Source organism: Spermophilus citellus (genome assembly GCF_964194105.1).
Source record: "Spermophilus citellus genome assembly, chromosome: 15".
Lineage (NCBI taxonomy): Eukaryota > Metazoa > Chordata > Mammalia > Rodentia > Sciuridae > Spermophilus > Spermophilus citellus.
In genome coordinates, this window is record NC_138195.1 from 46,136,684 (window position 1) to 46,160,531 (window position 23,848).

Sequence of the window (23,848 nt, forward strand, 5' to 3'; positions counted from 1 at the left end):
GGCAGATGATTTGATTAAAGCAATAATAAAAATTCAAAAAAACCCACTGTAATGATATTAACTTGAGGAAATGACACAACTTTATTGACATGATTTATATACTATTTATTTATTTACTCTGGTACCGGGGATTGAACCCAGGGGTGTTTAACCACTGAGCTACATCCCCAGTCCTTTTAATTGTTTTTTATTTTGAGGCAAGGGTCTCACTAAGTTGTGTAGGGCCTCACTAAGTTGCTCAGGCTGGCTTTGAATTCACGATCCTCCTGCCTTGGCTTCCTGAGTTGCTGGGATTACAGGCATGTGCCACTGTGCCTGGCTTGAAATGATTTATTTTAATGTTCAGTATCTGATGAGGTATTATCAAAACTCTGGGAGAAAAATCAGCTCTATTTTGCTCTACCATATTATGCCTATGCACTGCATCAAATAAGCTCTAAGTGTGAGAATTCATGTTTCATCACTTGTTTGTTTGCTATCTAAATCTAAGAAATTAACTCTGTAACTTTAGTCAAATAGATCAGTGCTGAAAAGAACACTCATGAGCTTAACAGCACATATCTATAATCCTTTAGTCACAAGGTTATAAAAGGCTTCCCTATCACTTAATATAAAAACAATCTCAAGCATAAGTTTTGAAAATAAATCAATATAGTAATTTCACTTTCTTCCATTTGGAAAATAATATTACAAGAAAAAAATAAAAAAGGTTCACCGAGGATCACTGTTTACACACTTAATTTATACTGTTCTAGCAACTATCATCTCCCAGGAAACTCTTCAGATCAAAAATTTTTATATTAATTTTGAAATCAAACATTTATAGGTATCCCTTGAATACCTCTGGCCATTAAAGATACAGAAATAATTTAAGAATTATACTTTTCAGATTCTGTGCCAGGCACTATGCTAACAACTTTTACACCTGAATTCTCTTAAGTCCTCATTGTAACTCTATGAGGTAAGTGATCCTATTATCTGCATGTCACATTTAGAAAAGTTAAATAAGTAGCTCAAGTGACAATATTATATAGAAGTAAGATAGTCCATGGTTTGACTCCATAGCCCATGCCATGAACCACTGAATGTTATCAACCCCAAAGGACAACACAGGGTACCTGTACTGTTTTCAACTTCTGAAAATATTAATAAGGACTAATTATTTTGAAGCAAAACAGTTCACTTGTAAAACTTTAACCTTGGGGCATAACTTTTATCTGCTAAATTTAAGAGGAAAGCCTGAGCCAATGATTATTAGGCATATAATTTTTTTTAGGTCTTCACTTATTTAAATGCATATTTTAATCATTTTTGAAATGTACACCACTTCAAGAATATAATGGTCATTTATACTCAACATATATTAATCTGTAAATGTAAAAACTTTTTATTCAAGTTTAGAACTTCTGAAAATGCATCATGCCAAAGACAAATTTACAAAGCAAGAACTCTCCTCACATATTCTCAACAACTAAAGACAACAAATATTTACACTAAGTTGAAAACCTGTTACCGAAAGAGCAGCTACTTGTTCAGAGCAATTTTTAGAGAAACTTATTTGTGTAATTGTAAAACATACTACTAGTGTTTGTGTTAAAGTAATATGAAAAAGCAAGCTGGTCTGGAATAAAGTTCTATTTTGTCAAAGTGAATTTCATGTCTTGTTTTATGATGAAAAAGCTAAACACAAAGGTGTCTGAAATGTAATGGTTAGTCATGTTATGCTTGCAAATCAACAATGATAAACCAAATGGGTTCAGTTGATCTCAAACTCAAACATAACATAATCTAAAATAAAAATGTACTTAAAGACATCTTAATAGGAGTCTAACAACCAAGAAATGACCTCCTCTTTTGGAGTACTTAATACATTATTATCTCTTTTGTCAACTTGAATAATCAAATACATGGTGGAACTTGAGAGACTGGAAAGAGACATGGATGCTCCTCACAGCAATACAGTAAGTATCTGAAACCATTAATAAGCTGCATCTGAAGAACAGCAATCTATGCTATCAAGCCTTTGATTCTGGCCTTTCCACAGGCAATAGAAACTTGGCATGCAAAGAACAAATCTCTGCAAAGAAGCAAGCAAGAAAGGCCTCTTCTATAAGGTTCATTGGCCTTCGGGAGGTTAAACAATTCATACTAGTGTCATCAGAATGAATGATATTTACAGAACCCCATACAGATAAACAATTCCCTCAGTATTCTAAAAAAAAAATTATTCACAAGATACCCTTAAGAATACAGTAGAATTTGATTTTTAAAAAATATCTCTAACTTTATCAAAGTGTGTGTGTGTGTGTGTGTGTGTGTGTGTGTGTGTGTGTGTTTATGGTACTGGAGATTGAACCCTGAGATACTCTACTACTGAGCTACATCCCAGTCCTTTTTACTTTTAGGCAGGTTCTTGCTAAGTTGCTGAGGCTGGTCTCAAACTTGAAATCCTCCTGCCTCAGCCTCCTGAGTAGCTGAGATTACATGCATATGCCACCACACCCAGGAGTCTATATACTGCTTTCTTTACTTTCTTTTTTTTTTTTTTTTGGAGGTAAAGTCTCACTATATTGCAAAGACTGGTCCAGAACTTGTGGGCTCAAGTGATCCTTCTGTTTCAACCTCCCAAGTAGGTGGGACTATAGGTGCTAAGGATCAAACTCAGGTCCTTAACACATGCTAGGCAAATGCCCAACCACTGAGCAATATTTCCAGCCCCTTCAGTTACTTTTTATCAAATGACTATAAAAACTGTAACAGGTGTAGGAAAAGATTGATGATCAAAAATATAAATGCTTCATGAATGTGTGTCTTCCTTGAACAGGAACTATGTTAATCTTCTCTGTCTGGTTCCAATTTTAGTATATGTGCTACTGAAGTGAGCACCATAAAACCTGATTTTCAATCATTCATCAACTTCAAGAATATTATCTTCGATAGTGAAAGCTTAAAAAAGACTAGTGCTTTGTCATCTATGGTGGTTGATTCCAGACTTTTAAGCACTCAATAATTACTATCTCTCCTCTCTATTCCTCTGTAGTATGAATCTACTCTGAGGTAAGTCATTTTAAATCTTTCAGTCTTAATCCATACAATTACTAAGGAAAAGTGAGTTTTTAAAAGCTGACTTCTACAAACAATCCTACCATAATTAGAGAGTTGGAAGTGGCTATCCTCAAATGACAGGTGTTAGCATCTCATGTGATTTAACTCTCCTTAGCACTCAGTATAATGTTTAAAACATAGTATTCTAAAATAGACTCCACAGGATTAGAAACATTGATAATGAAATCAATAAATTATTTTGACATAATTTTAAAGCATTTGGTAGTTTATTTCAGAATACAGTTAAAAGCAAAGGTATTTAGGAAGATAACCTATTGCACGAGTAACAGGATGACTGGTTTGGGGACTTGGCATGAGAAGTACTAAGAATAGAGCGCTGAAAAAGTTTACTATAAAAAGAAAGAGCACCCAGTTGTCTTAATTAGTTATATCATTATTTTAAGCCCAAAAGAGATTTATAATTCAATTTATGTTTTTATTAAAACTGCCAACCAGCCAGGTACAGTGACACATTCCTGTAATCCCAGTGGCTCCGGAGGCTGAGACAGGAGGATCACAAGTTCAAAGCCAGCCTCAGCAATTTGGCGAGACCCTAAGCAACTAAGCCAGACCCTGTCTCAAAATAAAAAAATAAAAAACAGGTCAGGGGTGTGGCTCAGTAGTTAAGCACCCTTGGTTGGGTTCAATCCCTGGTTCCAAAAAATAAAAATTTAAAATATTTTTTAAAAAGACTGCCAAACAACAAAAACACAAGGGTAATTTCCTTAATAAATAAACTTTAATAATTTGCAAACTACAATTAAAGAGACCAAGCCTCTGAAGATCAATTTAAAAAGAATTTGTTTGTAGTATCTTTGACAGTTTCCTTTGCCAGGCTATAAATATATATTTTTTCTATGGTTTTCTCCATATGTTTGCTGGCTTTTCCAAGTTGAAGTCATTGATTAGCTCAAAAGAACAAAATAATGAAGTATTTCTAAATAGTCCATGTGTTTCCTCTTAAGTCACTTAATTGAGCAAAGTGCAACTAAGCAACTGCTTATCTATATTTACTATGTAAGAAATTTCTAAAGGAAAAAAAACAACTATCAATTTTTAACTTGTTACTATTGTTTTTCATTGCTATTACATTTCAGGTAGGAATAAGACATCCCCAATAAGACTATGTAAATACTCCAATTAATGAATTTCTCAAACAATATAGTTACTAAAAGTAATATTTCTTGACCTTTTGTATAGCAACTCTAACTTGTGTAAAGTCTTCCCTTTAAATTATGCTGGTTACTATATTCTCAAGGACTTGTGTAGCATTTGAATTATCACATTAAAGTATGTTATTTTAAAGTGACAGGAACTGAATCATTCTGAAAAGAGCAGGGGAAGGACATGGGCATGCACTGAACCTTTGTCTCTGAAGCATTACTATGGATTCTGGAGCATTAATTAAATTAAAGCACATGCTGCTGAGTCAGTACCTGCCAGAAATCCTGATCAGAAGATGAGAAAAAGAAAAAAAAAAAAACATTGTTTGATTATATGAATAAATACTCTCAAATCTATCTATCTACCTATATATATCTCACAAATAATAACACATAAAGGAGCAATTAAAGCCTGTACAAATACCACTGAACACCTGGAAATAAAAAAATGAGGAAAACAAAAATGTTTTAGATATGACTCATTAGGCATAATAAAACAAACTACCATAACAATGCAATTCCTAATCTTCCTAACAAGAAATGTATTGTGGTAGAAAAACTTCCCGTTTCTGTAAAAGGAACTCTAAGTTTCCTATAAGGTGTCTCACATCTCATGGATGTTAGTATATTTTTCACCTCATAATAAATTGATTGTTTTGCCACCGATATAAACCAAATTTGAATGAGTTCAGAATGACTACTTATAAACAGGTATCCTCCAAAATTATGATGCCCTAAATGAAGTACTAGCCACACAGGTAAAAAAGACCAGTCATCATGGCTGGCATTTGAGGGAACAGTTTAGGTTTTAAAGAATTTTTTCAATAAATAATTTCACTGGTTGTAAAATAAAATTTGACCTGAACTTACCATCATTTTCAAACCAAGTTTAGTAGTGTTATAAAAGTTCTGGACAAAAAAATAGATGCTTTTAGCAATTAACAAGTCAACAGCTGGTATTGATGTGACAGAGGCTCAAAGGATTTTACAACATGGGAGTGAGATAAATTGCTGTGAACACAGGACAGCTCAGATACAAGAAATCAAACCAGAGGTCTCTCTTTGGTTAATGGACCAGGCAAATTTAACCCAGGCAAATCACTCACTACCACCATGGCACAAAGAGATTTTTATAGCTGATTGAAATTGGAAGGAGGGGCTGGGGATGTGGCTCAAGCGGTAGCGCGCTCGCCTGGCATGCGTGCGGCCCGGGTTCGATCCTCAGCACCACATACCAACAAAGATGTTGTGTCCGCCGAGAACTAAAAAATAAATATTAAAAAAAAATTCTCTCTCTCTCTCTCTCTCTCTCCTCTCTCACTCTCTCTTTAAAAAAAAAAAAAAGAAAGAAATTGGAAGGAAAAAAACCATGAAGAGAACAACTGTGCATAGGCTAAGAAAGAAGATAATTCACATGTTAGCAGATAATTCCTTCCATAAATTGAGTAAAGGGCTCAAAGTCATGCAAAACAGCTACAATCTGTAGAGCCAGATGCTTTACCTAATGTTCCAATTTTACAGAGTGTAACTGACACTGAGAGGTTAACAGGTCTCTCGCCCAAAATTACCCATCAATTATGCAGTAAAGGCCATATTTGAATGAATATATGATTATCTCAAGTCCACACTCTTTTCATACTGCTCTATTACACAACAAATACACCAATGCATGAAGTTATATTTTTCACACTCAATTCAGCATGCTTTATAATATCTAATAATTATTCACATATGGCTGTCAAATACTGAGTGCTCAAAATGAAATGCCTTGGAAAATATTCCAGACACCAAAGCTAGATTTTAGGGTTACTGTGTGGAAAAAAGAACTAAAGTTGCTAATTCGTCAGAAGAGAGAAAACTGAGAAAATGTTTTGAAAGTAATTTAAAGAACTGGGTGAGAAAGAAAATGGGAAAATCTGTGACTAAAACCAAAACATAAAATTCCAGCAGGTGTGAAGAATTAACTCTTTTCTGATGGGGAAGTGAACCCAGGACCTCAGTGCTAAGCATGAGCTCTACTACTGAGTTATACTCCCAGCTCAAAGAACTTCCCGAAACGTTGAATCAGACTTGAGTTCACTATGGCAATCTCATTACATATTAATTTTTGCTTCCATGTAGACTGACTATAATGAACAGCCTCATGTTTAATGTACTTGAAAGAGTAAATATGTGGTTTTGTTTACAACAGCAACATTACTTTTTCTATTTGTCTGATTATAATCAGCAGAGATTGGATTTTTCAAATATAGATGGCATTGCTCACTTTAAGAGTGATGGCATTGGAGCTTGTTCAACCATGAGCTCCCCATCATGATATAGTGCCTAGACACCCACCTGAAAGCAATGAGCCAACAGATTGACATCTCCAAAATTGTGAACCAAAATAAATATTCTTCTTCTCAAAAAAAAAAAAAAGTGTTATGGCTTTATGCTGGGGATATAGCTCAGTGTAGAGTGCTTGCCTAACATGCTCAAATCCCCAGCACTACCAAATGAAGAAAGAAAATAAGTGATGGCTTCAATTAAAATAGACACAGCACTTTTCAAAATAGCAATTGAGACTCATGCTATGTGAAAAAATAATAGAACAAATAACAGAATTTGACATTCTTATCCCCAAATTTAGGTATTAAAATTTGTATACCTCTTCTTTCTTTAAAATTATGTTATGCTTTTCATTTATTATGGGTTTCCATCTATACTTTATCAAGATAAACAGAAAAAGACTGTGAGATGGGTGTGGTGATACACACCTATAGTACCAGCTACACAGGAGGCTGAGGCAGGACAATCACTTGAGCACAGAAGGTTCAGACCAGTCTAGGCAACACAGCAAAACTCCATCTCCAAAAATTTTTTTATGAAAATTAAAATAAAAACAGACAATTTCAGGGGCTGGGGTTGTGGTTCTGTAGTGAGGCACTGGGTTCAATCCTCAGAACCACATAAAAAAATAAACAAAATAAGGTATTGTGTCCATCTACAACTAAAAAAAAAAAAAAAAATTAAAAAAACAAGACAATTTCAACAACTCTTACCGAAAACAAAGCAAAATTATCAAAGGTTTCTTGTTTTTGTTTTGTTTTTTAGTGAACAGCATCATGTAAGGCAGTAAAATATAATAACTACTTAACATAAGAAAATGTTTGGATTTACAAAATAGGTCATAAAGAAAAGCAGCTTAGATATATGAAGAGAGGGTAGACTCTGGAGCCAGGTTTCTCCTATTATTTTTTTCATATTATTATTATTGGCATTAATTCCCTTCTGTGGTAAATATACTCAAGCATTTTCCATTTAGAGAGTTCACTTGAAGCTGGAAAAATAAATCACTGACAATCAATGAATTAATACATTATTGGGGGACTGAATAACTGATTGGTTGATACTGGGTATTGAATCGAGGGGCACTCTATCACTGAGCTACAATACAAGGCTGGCCTCAAACTCATGATCCTTCTATCTCAGGCTCCCTAGTTACTGGGAGTACAGGCATGTGCCAACTGTACCCAGCTATTGGGGGCTTTTAAAAAGTACTAAATCACGACGGGCTGGGGCTGTAGCTCAGTGGCAGAGCACTTGCCTAGCATGCGTGAGGCACTGGGTTTGATCCTCAGCACCACATAAAAATATAAACAAATAAAATAAAGCCCTGCTGTCCATACACAACTACATTTATACACCATAGAATATTACGCAAGACTAAAAAATGACAAAATCATGGAATTTGCAGGGAAATGGACGGCACTAGAGCAGATTATGCTTAGTGAAGCTAGCCAATCCCTAAAAAACAAATACCAAATGTCTTCTTTGATATAATGAGAACAACTAAGAACAGAGCAGGGAGGAAGAGCAGGAAGAAAAGATTAACACTAAACAGAGACATGAGGTGGGAGGGAAAGGGAGAGAAAAGGGAAACTGCATGGAAATGGAGGGAGACCCTCAGTGTTATACAAAATTACATATAAGAGGTTGTGAGGGGAACGGGAAAATAAACAAGGAGAGAAATGAATTACAGTAGATGGGGTAGAGAGAGAAGATGGGAGGGGAGGGGAGGGGGGATAGTAGAGGATAGGAAAGGTAGCAGAATACAACAGTTACTAATAGGGCATTATGTAAAAATGTGGATGTGTAACCGATGTGGGAGTTCATAACCAACTTGAATCCAATGTATGAAATATGATATGTCAAGAGCTTTGTAATGTTTTGAACAACCAATAAAAAAATTTTTTTTTAAAAAGTGATAAATCATCACCTCCCAAATAACATGTGAATATGAAATATTTGTGAGTAACTTCTGGCTTCAAGGAACTAAATATTTGTATAATCTCTTAGAATCTGCAATACATATTTTTTAAAGCAAGAATTTTGTTTTTGTTAGAAAAAAAGAACATAAGTGATATACCCTGCTTTAAAGATGAAATTGACAGGGCAAATGAAAACATGGATCACAAGCAAAATCAATAAACTTCTACCTACATAATCATATTTAGCAACAGAAAAACTTGAATAAACATATTAATTCAACCAGAATTTGTATTTGTCTGGTTTCAAGTCTCTCAAAGGACATTTTTATTAGTAAAAGTAAGGAACATAGCTGCAAATGACCCAAAAGAAAGTGATTCTCAGTGACCCCAAGCAGGCTGGACTGCTGAAGCCTATAGATGACTTTCCACAGGGACACAAGGGGCATCCTGTGCCCTCATAGGATAATGGTGGCTGCTGAATTAGAATTTCTCCACATAAGCTCCAAAAACCAGTGAGCAAGAAAGGAAAGCCCCCTCTCATTTCCCAAGCCCATGACATAAGTGGAGACTATTACACATGTCACTGTGCCCCCTGGTGGAAAATGAAACAGATCAGCCTGCAAAGTAGCCTAGGCCAGAGAGACTAATGAAAAGACACGGTTAAGACTCCACTCTCTTTTGCTGAGAAAAAACTTTTTAGTTTGAGTAAGTCCCATTTGTTGATTCTAGTTATTAACTCTTGTGCTATGGGTGTCCTATTGAGGAATTTGGAGCCCGACACCACAACATGTAGATCATAGCCAACTTTTTCTTCTATCAGACGCCATGTCTCTGATTTGATATCAATCTCCTTGATCCATTTTGAGTTAACTTTTGTGCATGGCGAGAGAAAGGGATTCAGTTTCATTTTGTTGCATATGGATTTTCCCAGCACCATTTGTTGAAGATGCTATCCTTCCTCCATTGCATACTTTTAGCCCCTTTATCAAATATAAGATAGTTGTAGTTTTGTGGATTGGTTTCTGTGTCCTCTATTCTGTACCATTGGTCCACCCACCTGTTTTGGTACCAGTACCATGCTGTTTTTGTTACTATTGCTCTGTAGTATAGTTTGAAGTCTGGTATCGCTATACCCTGCCTGATTCACACTTCCTGCTTAGCATTGTTTTTGCTATTCTTGGTCTTTTATTTTTCCATATGAATTTCATGATTGCTTTATCTATTTCTACAAGAAATGCTGTTGGGATTTTGATTGGCATTGCATTAAACCTATAGAGAACTTTTGGTAATATCGCCATTTTGATGATGTTAGTTCTGCCTATCCATGAACAGGGTATATTTTTCCATCTTCTAAGATCTTCTTCTATTTCTCTCTTTAGGGTTCTGTAGTTTTCATTGTATAAGTCTTTCACCTCTTTTGTTAGGTTGATTCCCAAGTATTTTATTTTATTTTTTGAGGATATTGTGAATGGAGTGGTTGTCCTCCTTTCCATTTCAGAGGATTTGTTGCTGATATATAGGAATGCCTGATTTATGCGTGTTGATTTTATATCCTGCCACTAAACAATAAGAGAGGTAAATAGGGAGCCTACATCCTGGGAACAAATCTTTACTCCTCACACTTCAGATAGAGCCCTAATATCCAGAGTATACAAAGAACTCAAAAAATTAGACAATAAGATAATAACCCAATCAACAAATGGGCCAAGGACCTGAACAGACACTTCTCAGAGGAGGACATACAATCAATCAACAAGTACATGAAAAAATGCTCACCATCGCTAGCAGTCAGAGAAATGCAAATCAAAACCACCCTAAGATACCATCTCACTCCAGTAAGATTGGCAGCCATTATGAAGTCAAACAACAACAAGTGCTGGCGAGGATGTGGGGAAAAGGGTACACTTGTACATTGCTGGTGGGACTGCAAATTGGTGCAGCCAATTTGGAAAGCAGTATGGAGATTCCTGGGAAAGCTGGGAATGGAACCACCATTTGACCCAGCTATTCCCCTTCTCAGTCTATTCCCTAAAGACCTAAAAAGAGCATGCTACAGGGACACTGCTACATCGATGTTCATAGCAGCACAATTCACAATAGCAAGACTGTGGAACCAACCTAGATGCCCTTCAATAGACGAATGGATAAAAAAAAATGTGGCATTTATACACAATGGAGCATTACTCTGCATTTAAAAATGACAAAATCATAGAATTTGCAGGGAAATGGATGGCATTAGAGCAGATTATGCTAAGTGAAGCTAGCCAATCCCTAAAAGACAAATGCCAAATGTCTTCTTTGATATAAGGAGAGTAACTAAGAACAGAGTAGGGACAAAGAGCATGAGAAGATGATTAACATTAAACAGGGATGAGAGGTGAGAGGGAAAGGGAGAGAGAAGGGAAATTGCATGGAAATGGAAGGAGACCCTCAGGGTTATACAAAATTACATACAAGAGGAAGTGAGGGGTAAGGGAAAAATAATACAAGGGGGAGAAATGAATTATAGTAGAGGGGGTAGAGAGAGAAGAGGGGAGGGGAGGGGAGGGGGGATAGTAGAGGATAGGAAAGGCAGCAGAATACAACAGACACTAGTATGGCAATATGTAAATCAATGGAAGTGTAACTGATGTGATTCTGCAATCTGTATACAGGGTAAAATTGGGAGTTCATAACCCACTTGAATCAAAGTGTGAATATGATGTATCAAGAACTATGTAATGTTTTGAACAACCAACAATAAAAATTTTAAAAAAAGAAAAAAAAAGAATTAGTGTTCATTAACATAAGATAGTAATGAGCTCTGGAAGATTCTTATCTAAGTTTCATAGAAGGAGAAGAAGGGAAAGACATTTGCTCATTTCAAAATCAAAATAAGTCTAAAAGGAAATTCCTCCAAGGCATTTAGCTTTCTAACTACGTACGTTTCTGGCCACAATGCACAAAATTTACTATAATTACCACATAAACCTGGCATTTTCAGGAGGAACTTGTTGTAGGATGCATATACTCTAGAAAGTGCTATTTAAGAATTAATATTTTCTGGGACTTGGAATATAGTTCAGTTGGTACAGTGTTTGCCTTGCATGCACAAGGCCCTGGGTTCGATCCCCAGCACCACACACACACACACACACACACAAATATTTTCTAATGGAGAGAACCAAAAAGGTCATGCATGATCAATAGGTGAATTCAAGTGTTGACCTTAATCATAACCATCCAGTAAAAGACTTCATACATAAAAGCCCTGGAAAAACTTTTAAAACTGATCAAATGCTAAATCAATTTTGTACTTATCAATAGATACTTCGAAATAGGATAGAAACTTTCTTAAATTTCATATGAAATAAAAAATAATTTGTAAAGACATAAATCAGAAGTACATTCAGTAAAAACCCATTCAAGAAGCCTACCATTTACTCTAAAACACTGCCTCAAGAACGTGTTTGGTGGAGGGGCTGGGGCTTTAGCTCAGTGGCTTGCCTAGCATGTGTGAGGCACTGGGCTCCATCCTCAGCACCACATAAAAATAAGCAAATAAAATAAAGGCATTAAAAAAAAAGAATGTGTTTGGTGGACATTAATAAAGGAATTTAATGAATAACCTGGCAAGAGATTCAACATACATATTGTAAGGTGGTTGAATGGGAACTCTGGATTGTTCACTGACTGTTAGGCAATAAGTGAGCTGGATTAGGGCCACTGGCTGAATTCTACACCTCCAAATGTGAGTCTCCCATTTCTCTTTTTTCATTCAGAACCTATTATTCTGGTACTATAAGGACAACTTTCAATGCCTGTCTTTCATACAAAGCATACTTTCAAACTGATATTCCTAAATCTTGCCTGTTTTACTTCAATTTCAAAATTTTATGCTTTAGTGAACAAATAAACATTTTCAACTAGAACCTGTAAAGTCCGCCTTCCAAATGCAGAAGCACTACCATTTTGTTTCCACAGCAAGGCAGTACTCAAATACTTTTAATGCTTTATTACATTTTATTCTTGCAATTTTATTTTTAAAAGTGGAAATTATAAAATGTTAATAGTAAGAAAGGTAGAGTTTGAAAAACTCTACTTTTGAAAAAACATGAAGCTCATCAGTCATGCCAAAAGCTGCAAATTTTTAACATCAAGTGAATTAAGTGGTTACTGGGCCCACAGGAAAAAATTAAAGAACACATGAGGGGCTGGGGTTGTGGCTCAGCGGTAGGACGCTCACCTAGCACATGAGTTCAATTCTCAGCACCACATAAAAATAAATAAAGGTACTGTGCTCAACTACAATATATATATATATATATATATATATATATATATATATATATATATGAACACATATAAAACATGAGTTATCATTAAAGATTTTATATTTGGGAAATCTCCAGGAATGAAAATTCCCCTAACAGCCTGTCAATCTGGTGTTTAACTTGTACACATTCAACTTCTTTACATATATTCAGGTTTATACATGTATAAAAATAAAAATAAAAGAATAAAAAATTCTCATGCTACTCTGGATTCCTTCAGTGACTAAAATAGTTATTTGTTAAATTGACTTTGTTATATTATTGACTTAACGAGTCATGCGTCCAAGCAACATGATAGACTAGTTGATTTTTTGCATGTTAACCACCATTTATTGGTAGCCTCCTATGTGCCAGGCCTATGCTGAACTCCGAAGGACACAAAGACAGGGAAAACAGGGACGTGACCTGCTAGAGACTCTGAAATTAGATCCTGACATCAGTGTCTGCAGTAACCTCTCACATGAATATGGTATTTTACGGGACACAAAGCAGAAGGATCAAGAATCAAAGAAAAGATGTGGCTGTCCCTAAGGACAGCCATGACTCAACCTAGGTCTCCTAGTATCTAGTTCAGTACCCTTTCTTTTTGATCATTCTTTAAGAATATGTGACTTTAACTCATTAAGTCCTAAGTTTTCAATTCTGTGAATATTACAATGAAACTGACAAAGATATATTAAAATAGGTTGGAAATCATAATCCAGAGCTTATGTGTATTTTAATGAATATTATAATTATTAAATTATAACTATGTCATAATTTTATACTACGTTTATGTTTTTATAGATGTCACATATCTGGGACAATGGAACAAAACAGGATAAAAAAAAAAGATACCACAGATGGAGGTATTTAGGCACTGTGCCAACTCAATGGGAAAGACACTTTTCAGTTAGGTAGCCTTAGTTAAAATTTCTCATATCTTAATAGCCACTTATTCTTTGCACTTGTGAAAAAGAGCTAAACATCTATGCTTCCCTACAGAGTTTTACATTAAAGATAAAATAACTGGCATATCCCTGCAAAATTAGTTTTTACTGATTGACTCCACCCATCTAGACCCTCTTTTGTGATCCTGCCTTTTCCATCCATTTCATGATTTTCCTTCTCAATTCTTTCCTTTTACGATTTGTAAAGCCACTCCTGGCTCTTCTGTTTTTCTCAAATTCTTTCTTCCACCTTATTAAAAGCGACAGATTATTTTTTTTTATGACACTGGGCAGTGTTTTCTTTTTCTCTTGGGGAAATTTATCCTGAAAGGGAAAAACATGTTTGAATACTTCATGAGATAATAAAATTAAATATTTTATTTTCTATACCTAAGAATGATGTCAAATATAATTTATTCAGATATAAAATAAAAAATTGAAAGTAAATATAAGCAAACATGCAAATTTGGAATATTATTCATAATTTTTAGAAAAGCACTATAAGGACCTTCACAATTTTATAGCTAGAATAACTGTTATATACTATCATAAAGGTTAAGGAAGGTCAAATTAGAAATACAAATACAAACGTAACATTGGGGGGCTAAATATTTATGTGTCTATTGGGGATTAAAACCAGGGGTACTCTATCACTAAGCTATACCCCAACCCTTTTTATGTATTTATTTTTTATTTCAAGACAAGGTCTTGTGAAATTGCCAAGGCTAGCATTGAACTTGCAAGCCCCTGCCCTACCTCCAGATTCCAGAGTAGCTAAGATTATAGGCATGCATCATGTGCCTGGCTAATAATGGCATTTTTTTTTTTTTGATGCCCATTCTTTTGCCCCCAAGTCCCAGAGACTGTTTCACTCCAGCAGAAGGAACATACCTGAAGTCACATGTATGATCTCTGACCTCCTTATAACTGCACTTCAACTCTAACCCATCCAAGTGGAGGGTCTGGAAATGAATTCCTTTTGAAACTGTTTTTGCTCACTAGTTCCTAAAAAGTCTTCCTGCATTCTCAGGGTTATAGCACTCCAATTAGAAGATGGCTGGCCTATGTCCTAGCTCTGCATCTCAGACAGACATTCTGTCTAGTATATTTTGACTGGTACCCAGGGTGAATGCCAGGATGAATGGATGTCTGTGGAGCAAAAAGGGATTAGGAAGGGGCCCTCCTGGAAGAAAACTTTTGCAGTGGTGGGTAGGGATGGACTGAGAGGTGAGGAGAGGAAACCAGAAAAGTTGAATGGCTATGGAAAACTGCTGAAGCACTGGAGCTCTCAGAACCTGACTTCTGATCTTGCAGGTGGTTGGTCTCCTTTGCTGGCAACCCCATCTCCAGTGTATCAGCTTCCTCCCTTGCTCACAGGCAGCAGCTATTATGTAATCCAGATAGTTTCTCCATTGTCACATACATACACTTGTACATAAATTAATGATGAAGCTATGATCTGAGAAATGCATCATTAAGTGATTTCATCGCTGTATGAATACCATTCTGTGCAGTTGCTTATTAATGCTTATAATGACTACTGAGTTAATATTCAAAAGTTAACAAACACTGAATTAGCTCTTAATAAGAGTAGACAACCTGTGAAGAGTCACCTCACATAGAAAAATATAACAGAACCTTCTGTTTGATTCTTTCTGTAGAAGCATTTGAAGGCACAGACCTGCTAACGTAAACATGCTTTCTGTAAAATAACCAGGTATTCAGGGATCTCTCACATGTGATTCTAGAGGAACTTGAAAGTCTTCTTAGTAAACAACAGGATACACATCAAAGTGTCACAATTTGCTCACCTTTCCATCAAACCGTTTTATTATATACTGATCCAGGCCCAAGTCTGAAAAAGAGAAAAAAAAAGAGCTACTGATTCTAACTCAACTGAAACATATAAAAGGACAAATCTCAGTTTTGTTTCCAGGTACTCAATTAAATGTACTAGACAGTTTAGCTACAACATTTATTCAAAGGCCATGCGAATGAATATTCTGTCCCACTTTCAGATTCAAAGTTTTTAAGTCCTAAAAGATACGAACCTTTTATTTTTCATATCAGAAAAGTGAGACTGACAGGGTACAAGCTGCATGTGCAAACTTATTTAACAACAGAGTCAAATTAGGACTCCTGACTACTGCTGGGTGGGGGTGCTCTTTCTATTATATTACCTATAATTAAGGTGAAGGACAATATTTAAACAGAATGCATAATATTATTTTTGTATCAATTTAAAAAAAAGAGTTCAATACCAAAAGAACTTTTGCAACAAAGCTCAACAGACCATCTTAATATATCATCTTAATATAGGGAGTCAGGGGGAATAGAGAATACCTAGGTTTGAATTCTGAGCACTGTGAAAGACATAAGTACATACATTGTGTTTGACTGAAAGGGATGTTTTTTGTCTCTGCATAATGTTTTATTCCCCATACTTGATACAATATTTGATCAATAGACTACAAAAGAATGTATGAATAACATACAATTCTTTCTTTGAAGAGTTCCAATTGTGAGAAAGACATGGGTATGATAATTAACATTATAAGGGAGCATACAATTAGTTCAATAAAAGGGTACTTTGTAGGAGTTCTGAAAGTAATCAGTTCCCAACTATATTTTTTTGTATAATTACTCAATCCTTTTCTTTCATGTCTTACCATATTTATGCTAGTTTAGACAGGAATATACTGTCCACAGTGTTATAACCAATTACCACTGTTCCCAGAAAATTTTTGCATTTCTCCTTCCACAAATTTTGTTACACATTCTCCTTACAGGAAATGTGTTTCATCTTCTAGAAGCCTGCCCTGAACAAAATGAATCACTGATTATACAAGAAACAGATAATTTAGGAAACAGAAAGAAATTTTAAAACAATTCTAATTCAAAACTTCACAAATATTCAAGAAAATATTAGTCAAAAAGAATAAGCTTCTGTTATAAAACAAACAAGAAAGAGTTATAGACAATTAAAATTCAGCCTATCTCCCCCTATTTTTCAATACACTGTCAAAAGAGAAGATAAGGTAACTTCCCAGACTACTGACAAAAAGATAGCAGGATGGAAAGCAGAAAATATACAACAAAGTCATATCCTACAGGACCTACAAACAGAAAAAATATCCAAAAAATATTAGCAGAAACTCTCTCAAAACTGGAGAGACACAAACTAATACTTTACCAAGGGTTCTAAACAGGATGAACAAAAATCTATCTACATTCAGTGTATGCTTGTGAAATCTTAGAATAGTGAGGATAACTCTGTGAGCCAGGCATGATGGTGCATGCCTATAATATCAGTGGCTCAGGAGGCTAAGGCAGGAGGATCATGAGTTTGAGGCCAGCCTCAGCAACTTAGTGAGCCCTATGCAGTAAGACTTGTCTTGAAATAAAAAATAAGAAGGGCTGGAAATGTAGCTCGGTAGTAGAGCATCCCTGGGCTAAATCCTCAGTACTACCCCACTCCACCCCCTACCAAAAGAAAGAGAAACGCTTAACAGATTTCCAGGAAATGAAACTTCCTAGATACTTTAAAAATAAATAAGTATTAGGCTAGAATCAGATGTCTCATGAGTAGAACGTGGTTCATCATAAAGGCTAATAATGCTTACTAACTGGAGCAGCACTGTCCAACAGAAACATAATATTAATAACAAATATAAGTGTATTTTAAGTTTTTCTAACAGCTATTTTTAAAAAGATGTTAAAAGAGAGGGGTAATCTCAGCTTCTTGGGAGGCTAAGGCAGGAGGACTGGATGTTTGGGGCCAGCCTGGGCAAATTGTGGAGACACTGTCTCAAAATAAAATTTTAAAAGGGCTGGGGGTGTAGCTCAGTAGTAGAGCCCTTGTCTAGCATGTGAGATTTACCAAACAATGTAGTAATTCTATATAATATGCACCTAATAAGAAAGTTTCAAAAAACTGATGGAATCAAAAGGATATGTACATAAATTCACAATTTAAGTCAGAAATTTACAGTCTTCTCTCAACAATTCATAGAGAAGAAAACTGACACTCAGTAAAGCTATACAAGGGAGAAAGCAGAAGTGGTTGCCTGAGACTTGGAGAGCAGGGAAGACAGGAAAAGAAGAATTGCAAAGGGGAATGAAGAAGAGGATCATACGGTACTTTTTCCCATTCACAAATAGGGAAAATGTTCATTATATTGATTGTGGTGATGGTTTCACTAGTATGTATATGTGACTAATATATAAAAACTCATCAAACAGAAACATGGAGGCGGGCACAGAGAGATCAAGTCTCTGACCTCTTCAGCTGTGCAAGCATAGGGAGTCGTAAACAACCTAAATCTGTTTGCTCAGGATCACTAGGCAATGCTGAGCTGACGTGGATCTGGGCCGAACAGTCTGGGCCTCTCAGAACGCACACAGAGCCCGGATCGGCTGAATTCAAGCTCCCATTCGCCTGCTTCCCGCAGACTAACAGCTGTGACTCAGCACTAATCCATCCGGCTGAAACAACTGGTCAGCCCTTCTCATCCTACGGAGGTAAATGCCAACCGAGCCTTCATAGGTAGTGGCCACAGGTTTGAAACGGGGCTTGGGAGAGACAGTAAGGACCCACCCGTTGCATTGGTCGCCTGGCAAAGGGAAACGAACTGTCGCCATTTGCAAGAGATACCACCATGGCAGAGAACTGACGTCATCAGACTGCGGCAGAGGAGATAACTTCATTGAAACCTGCGGCTACAGGTGTGTATTTCCCTAGCCTTCCCTCTCCACACATAGGGGAAACTTTAAGGGCCCCTCCCAGCTCTCCCGTGAGCACGATAGCCAGACCGAGGGAATCAGAGGTGGCGCGGGACGCGCGGTTCGGAACTACCGCTCCCACCAGTGCTGACAGCTGAGGTCTCTTGCACCAGCTACCGGGGGCGTGGCTACCGGAGGGCAAGTAAAATTCGCTAAGGATTCTCAGCCCCAAGCTCTACAAACTTAGGGTCTGAGGGAATGGCAAACTGGGAGAGTGTGCCCAGTCGTTCATGAAAACAGGGCTCCTGGGAGCAGCAGACCTGGCGTGTAGCCAGTATTGTGGTGAGCAGCACCCGTGAGAGGGGCCTGGCTAGAGGAAAAGTGGGAAGTGACTAGACACAAGAGGAGGCCCTAGACACTCAGGATTGGAGACTCGCCCAGTCTGGGAGGAGCTGCTGCACAGTGATTGGTTCCCGCGTACTGACGGGAAAGACTTGACCTGGTGGGCACAGCGCCACCTACTGGAAGAGAAGTTAATCAAACTCTAAGAAAGCATTTATTAGTTTTATTTTTTTTAAATTTTTTTCTTTTCTCTTTTTTTTTGATTTGGGTTTTTCTTTCATTTTCATTTTTCTTTCTTGTTGTTTCTTTAAATTTTTTTTTACAATTTTTTTCTTCTAATTTTAATTTTTTAAATTATTTTTTAAAATTTTTTTTCTTTTTTTATTTCCTATTTTTTCTTCTTTTGTCTTTTCATTTCTTTTCAATTATCTTATCCCCCCTTCCTTGAATTCTACCTGCTTACTCTCATTCTCTTTAGTGACTTCTTCCCTTCCCTTCTAATACCTTTCCTCCCAAGCATCAAATAAATTTATAGGAGTAAACAGTAACTCAGCAGTCAAACAGAACAAGAAGTAACATGAGCAGCTTCAAAAAGCAAGGAAGAAAAGGAGTACAAACAATGCAGGACAGCCTAAATATTCAGGAGGACCTAGAGTCATCAGAAAAATGGTCATATAAAGCACTCAAGGAACACCTTAGACAGATAGAATGGAACCTTAAAGAGGATACGAGACAGCAAATTCAAGCAGCGAAAGAACACATTGAGAATGAATTACATAAACAGATAAAAGAAGAAGTTAAGCATCTTTATCAGGAGATAGAGATTATAAAAAATAATCAAACAATAATTCTAGAAATGAAGGAAACGATAAACCAAATTAAAAACTCAATTGAGAGTATCACTAACAGAGTGGAGCAAGTAGAAGCCAGAACGTCAGATAATGATGACAAAATATATCATCTTGAAAAGAGTATAGCCAACTCAGAAAGGCTGGTAAAAAATCATGAGAAAAACATCCAAGAGTTATGGGATAACATAAAAAAACCAAACTTACGAGTCATTGAGATAGAAGAAGGTACAGAGATTCAAACCAAGGGAATGAGTAACCTGCTGAATGAAATAATTACAGAAAACTTTCCAGAAATAAAAAAGGAAACAGATATACAAATTGAAGATGCATACAGGACACCGAGCACACAAAATCACAGTAGACCAACGCCAAGACACATTGTTATGAAGATATCCAATATACAGAACAAAGAGAAAATATTAAAAGCTACAAGAGAAAGGAGACAGATTACATTCAGGGGTAAACCAATAAGGTTAACAACGGATTTTTTATCACAGACACTGAAAGCAAGAAGGTCATGGAACAATGTATTTCAAACACTGAAAGACAATGGATGCCAACCAAGAATTCTGTATCCAGCAAAATTAAGCTTCAGGTATGACAACGAAATAAAAATCTTTCATGATAAACAAAAGTTAAAAGAATTTGCAGCCAGAAAACCAGCATTGCAAAGCATTTTGAGCAAAACACTACACGAGGAAGAAATGAAAAACAACAACCAAAACCATCAGTAGGAAATGCCTCAGTAAAGACAGAGGGCGAGGGGAAAGATAATCATGGAGAAACAAACTAAATTTTTTTAAAAAAGGATAAATAATCAAACATGGATGGAAGTACAAACCATATATCAATAGTAACTCTGAATGTTAATGGCTTAAACTCTCCAGTAAAGCGACATAGGCTGGTATCATGGATTAAAAAAACAAATCCAACAATATGCTGCCTCCAGGAGACACATCTGATTGGAAAAGACATACACAGGCTAAAGGTGAAAGGATGGGAAAAAATATACCATGCACACGGTCCTCGTAAGCAAGCAGGGGTGGCCCTCCTCATATCGAATAAAATTGACTTCAAGACTAAGTTAATCAAAAGGGATAAAGAAGGACATTATATACTGTTAAAAGGAACCATTCACCAACAAGACATAACAATTATCAATATTTATGCACCAAATAATGGTGCTGCGACATTCATAAAACAAATTCTCCTCAAGTTCAAGAATCAAATAGACCACAACACAATAATTATGGGTGACTTCAACACACCTCTCTCACCATTGGACAGATCCTCCAAACAAAAGTTGATAAAGAAACTATAGAACTCAATATCACAATCAATAACCTAGACTTAACTGACATATATAGAATATATCAACCATCATCAAATGGATATACTTTTTTCTCAGTAGCACATGGATCCTTCTCAAAAATAGACCATATATTATGCCATAGGGCAACCCTCAGTAAATATAAAGGGGTGGAGATAATACCTTGCATTTTATCTGATCATAATGGAATGAAACTGGAAATCAATGATAAAAGAAGGAAGGAAAAATCCTACATCACATGGAAAATGAACAATATGTTACTGAATGATCAATGGGTTACAGAAGACATAAAGGAGGAAATCAAAAAATTCTTAGAGATAAATGAAAATACAGACACAACATATCGGAATCTATGGGACACAATGAAAGCAGTTTTAAGAGGAAAATTCATTGCCTGGTGGTCATTCCTCAAAAAAAGAAAAAAACCAACAAATAAATGAGCTCACACTTCATCTCAAAGCCCTAGAAAAGGAAGAGCAAAACAACAGCAAATGTAGCAGAAGGCAAGAAATAATTAAAATCAGAGCGGAAATCAATGAAATTGAAACAAAAGAAACTATTGAAACAATTAACAAAACTAAAAGTTGGTTCTTCGAAAAAATAAATAAGATCAACAGACCTTTAGCCATGCTAACGAAGAGAAGAAGAGCGAGAACTCAAATTACCAACATACGGGATGAAAAAGGCAATATCACAACAGATGCTACAGAAATACAGAAGACAATTAGAAATTATTTTGAAAACCTATATTCCAATAAAATAGAAGATAATGAAGACATCAATAAATTTCTTAAGTCATATGATTTGCCCAGACTGAGTCAGGAGGATACACACAATTTGAACAGACCAATATCAATGGATGAAATTGAAGAAGCCATCAAAAGACTACCAACCAAGAAAAGCCCAGGACCGGATGGGTATACAGCAGAGTTTTACAAAACCTTTAAAGAAGAATTAATACCAATACTTTTCAAGTTATTTCAGGAAATAGAAAAAGAGGGAGCTCTTCCAAATTCATTCTATGAGGCCAACATCACCCTGATTCCAAAAGCAGACAAAGACACCTCAAAGAAAGAAAACTACAGACCAATATCTCTAATGAACCTAGATGCAAAAATCCTCAATAAAATTCTGGCGAATCGAATACAAAAACACATCAAAAAAATTGTGCACCATGATCAAGTAGGATTCATCCCTGGGATGCAAGGATGGTTCAATATACGGAAATCAATAAATGTTATTCACCACATCAATAGACTTAAAGATAAGAACCATATGATCATCTCGATAGACGCAGAGAAAGCATTCGACAAAGTACAGCATCCCTTTATGTTCAAAACATTAGAAAAACTAGGGATAACAGGAACTTACCTTGACATTGTGAAAGCTATCTATGCTAAGCCTCAGGCTAGCATCATTCTGAATGGACAAAAGTTAAAGGCATTCCCTCTAAAATCCGGAACAAGACAGGGATGCCCTCAATGACCACTTCTATTCAATATAGTTCTCGAAACACTGGCCAGAGCAATTAGACAGACGAAAGAAATTAAAGGCATAAAAATTGGAAAAGAAGAACTTAAATTATCACTATTTGCAGATGACATGATTCTATACCTAGAAGACCCAAAAGGGTCTACAAAGAAACTACTAGAACTAATAAATGAATTCAGCAAAGTGGCAGGATATAAAATCAAAACGCACAAATCAAAGGCATTTCTGTATATCAGCGACAAAACTTCTGAAACTGAAATGAGGAAAAACACTCCATTCACAATATCCTCAAAAAAAATAAAATACTTGGGAATCAACCTAACAAAAGAGGTGAAAGATTTACACAATGAAAACTACAGAACCCTAAAGAGAGAAGTAGAAGAAGATCTTAGAAGATGGAAAAATATACCCTGTTCATGGATAGGCAGAACTAACATTATCAAAATGGCGATATTACCAAAAGTTCTCTATAGGTTTAACGCAATGCCAATCAAAATCCCAACGGCATTTCTTGTAGAAATAGAGAAAGCAATCATGAAATTCATATGGAAAAATAAAAGACCCAGAATAGCAAAAGCAATTCTAAGCAGGAAGTGTGAATCAGGCGGTATAGCGATACCAGATTTCAAACTATATTACAGAGCAATAGTGACAAAAACAGCATGGTACTGGTACCAAAACAGGCGGGTGGACCAATGGTATAGAATAGAGGACACAGAGACTAATCCAGAAAGTTACAACTATCTTATATTTGATAAAGGGGCTAAAAGCATGCAATGGAGGAAGGATAGCATCTTCAACAAATGGTGCTGGGAAAATTGGAAATCCATATGCAACAAAATGAAACTGAATCCCTTTCTCTCGCCATGCACAAAAGTTAACTCAAAATGGATCAAGGAGCTTGATATCAAATCAGAGACTCTGCGTCTGATAGAAGAAAAAGTTGGATCCGATCTACATATTGTGGGGTCGGCTCCAAATTCCTTAATAGGACACCCATAGCACAAGAGTTAATAACAAGAATCAACAAATGGGACTTAATTAAACTTAAAAGTTTTTTCTCAGCAAGAGAAACAATAAGAGAGGTAAATAGGGAGCCTACATCCTGGGAACAAATCTTTACTCCTCACACTTCAGATAGAGCCCTAATATCCAGAGTATACAAAGAACTCAAAAAATTAGACAATAAGATAACAAATAACCCAATCAACAAATGGGCCAAGGACCTGAACAGACACTTCTCAGAGGAGGATATACAATCAATCAACAAGTACATGAAAAAATGCTCACCATCTCTAGCAGTCAGAGAAATGCAAATCAAAACCACCCTAAGATACCATCTCACTCCAGTA

General features: G+C 36.1%; 1 protein-coding gene across 3 annotated transcripts in view; it reads right to left on the bottom strand.

Moving 5' to 3' along the window:
* Window positions 1-23,848, bottom strand: part of MICU1 (mitochondrial calcium uptake 1) — a 188,988-nt gene that overhangs the window by 103,529 nt on the left and 61,611 nt on the right. For 2 of the 3 annotated variants that reach the window (XM_081267166.1, XM_081267167.1), the window contains exons 5-6: window positions 15,572-15,615; window positions 4,542-4,553 (exon numbers count right to left, since the gene is read on the bottom strand). In XM_081267166.1, coding sequence (XP_081123292.1) covers window positions 4,542-4,553; window positions 15,572-15,615 — 56 coding nt within the window. The remainder of the gene's footprint in view (window positions 1-4,541; window positions 4,554-15,571; window positions 15,616-23,848) is intronic. The other variant, XM_081267168.1, reaches the window with a different exon arrangement.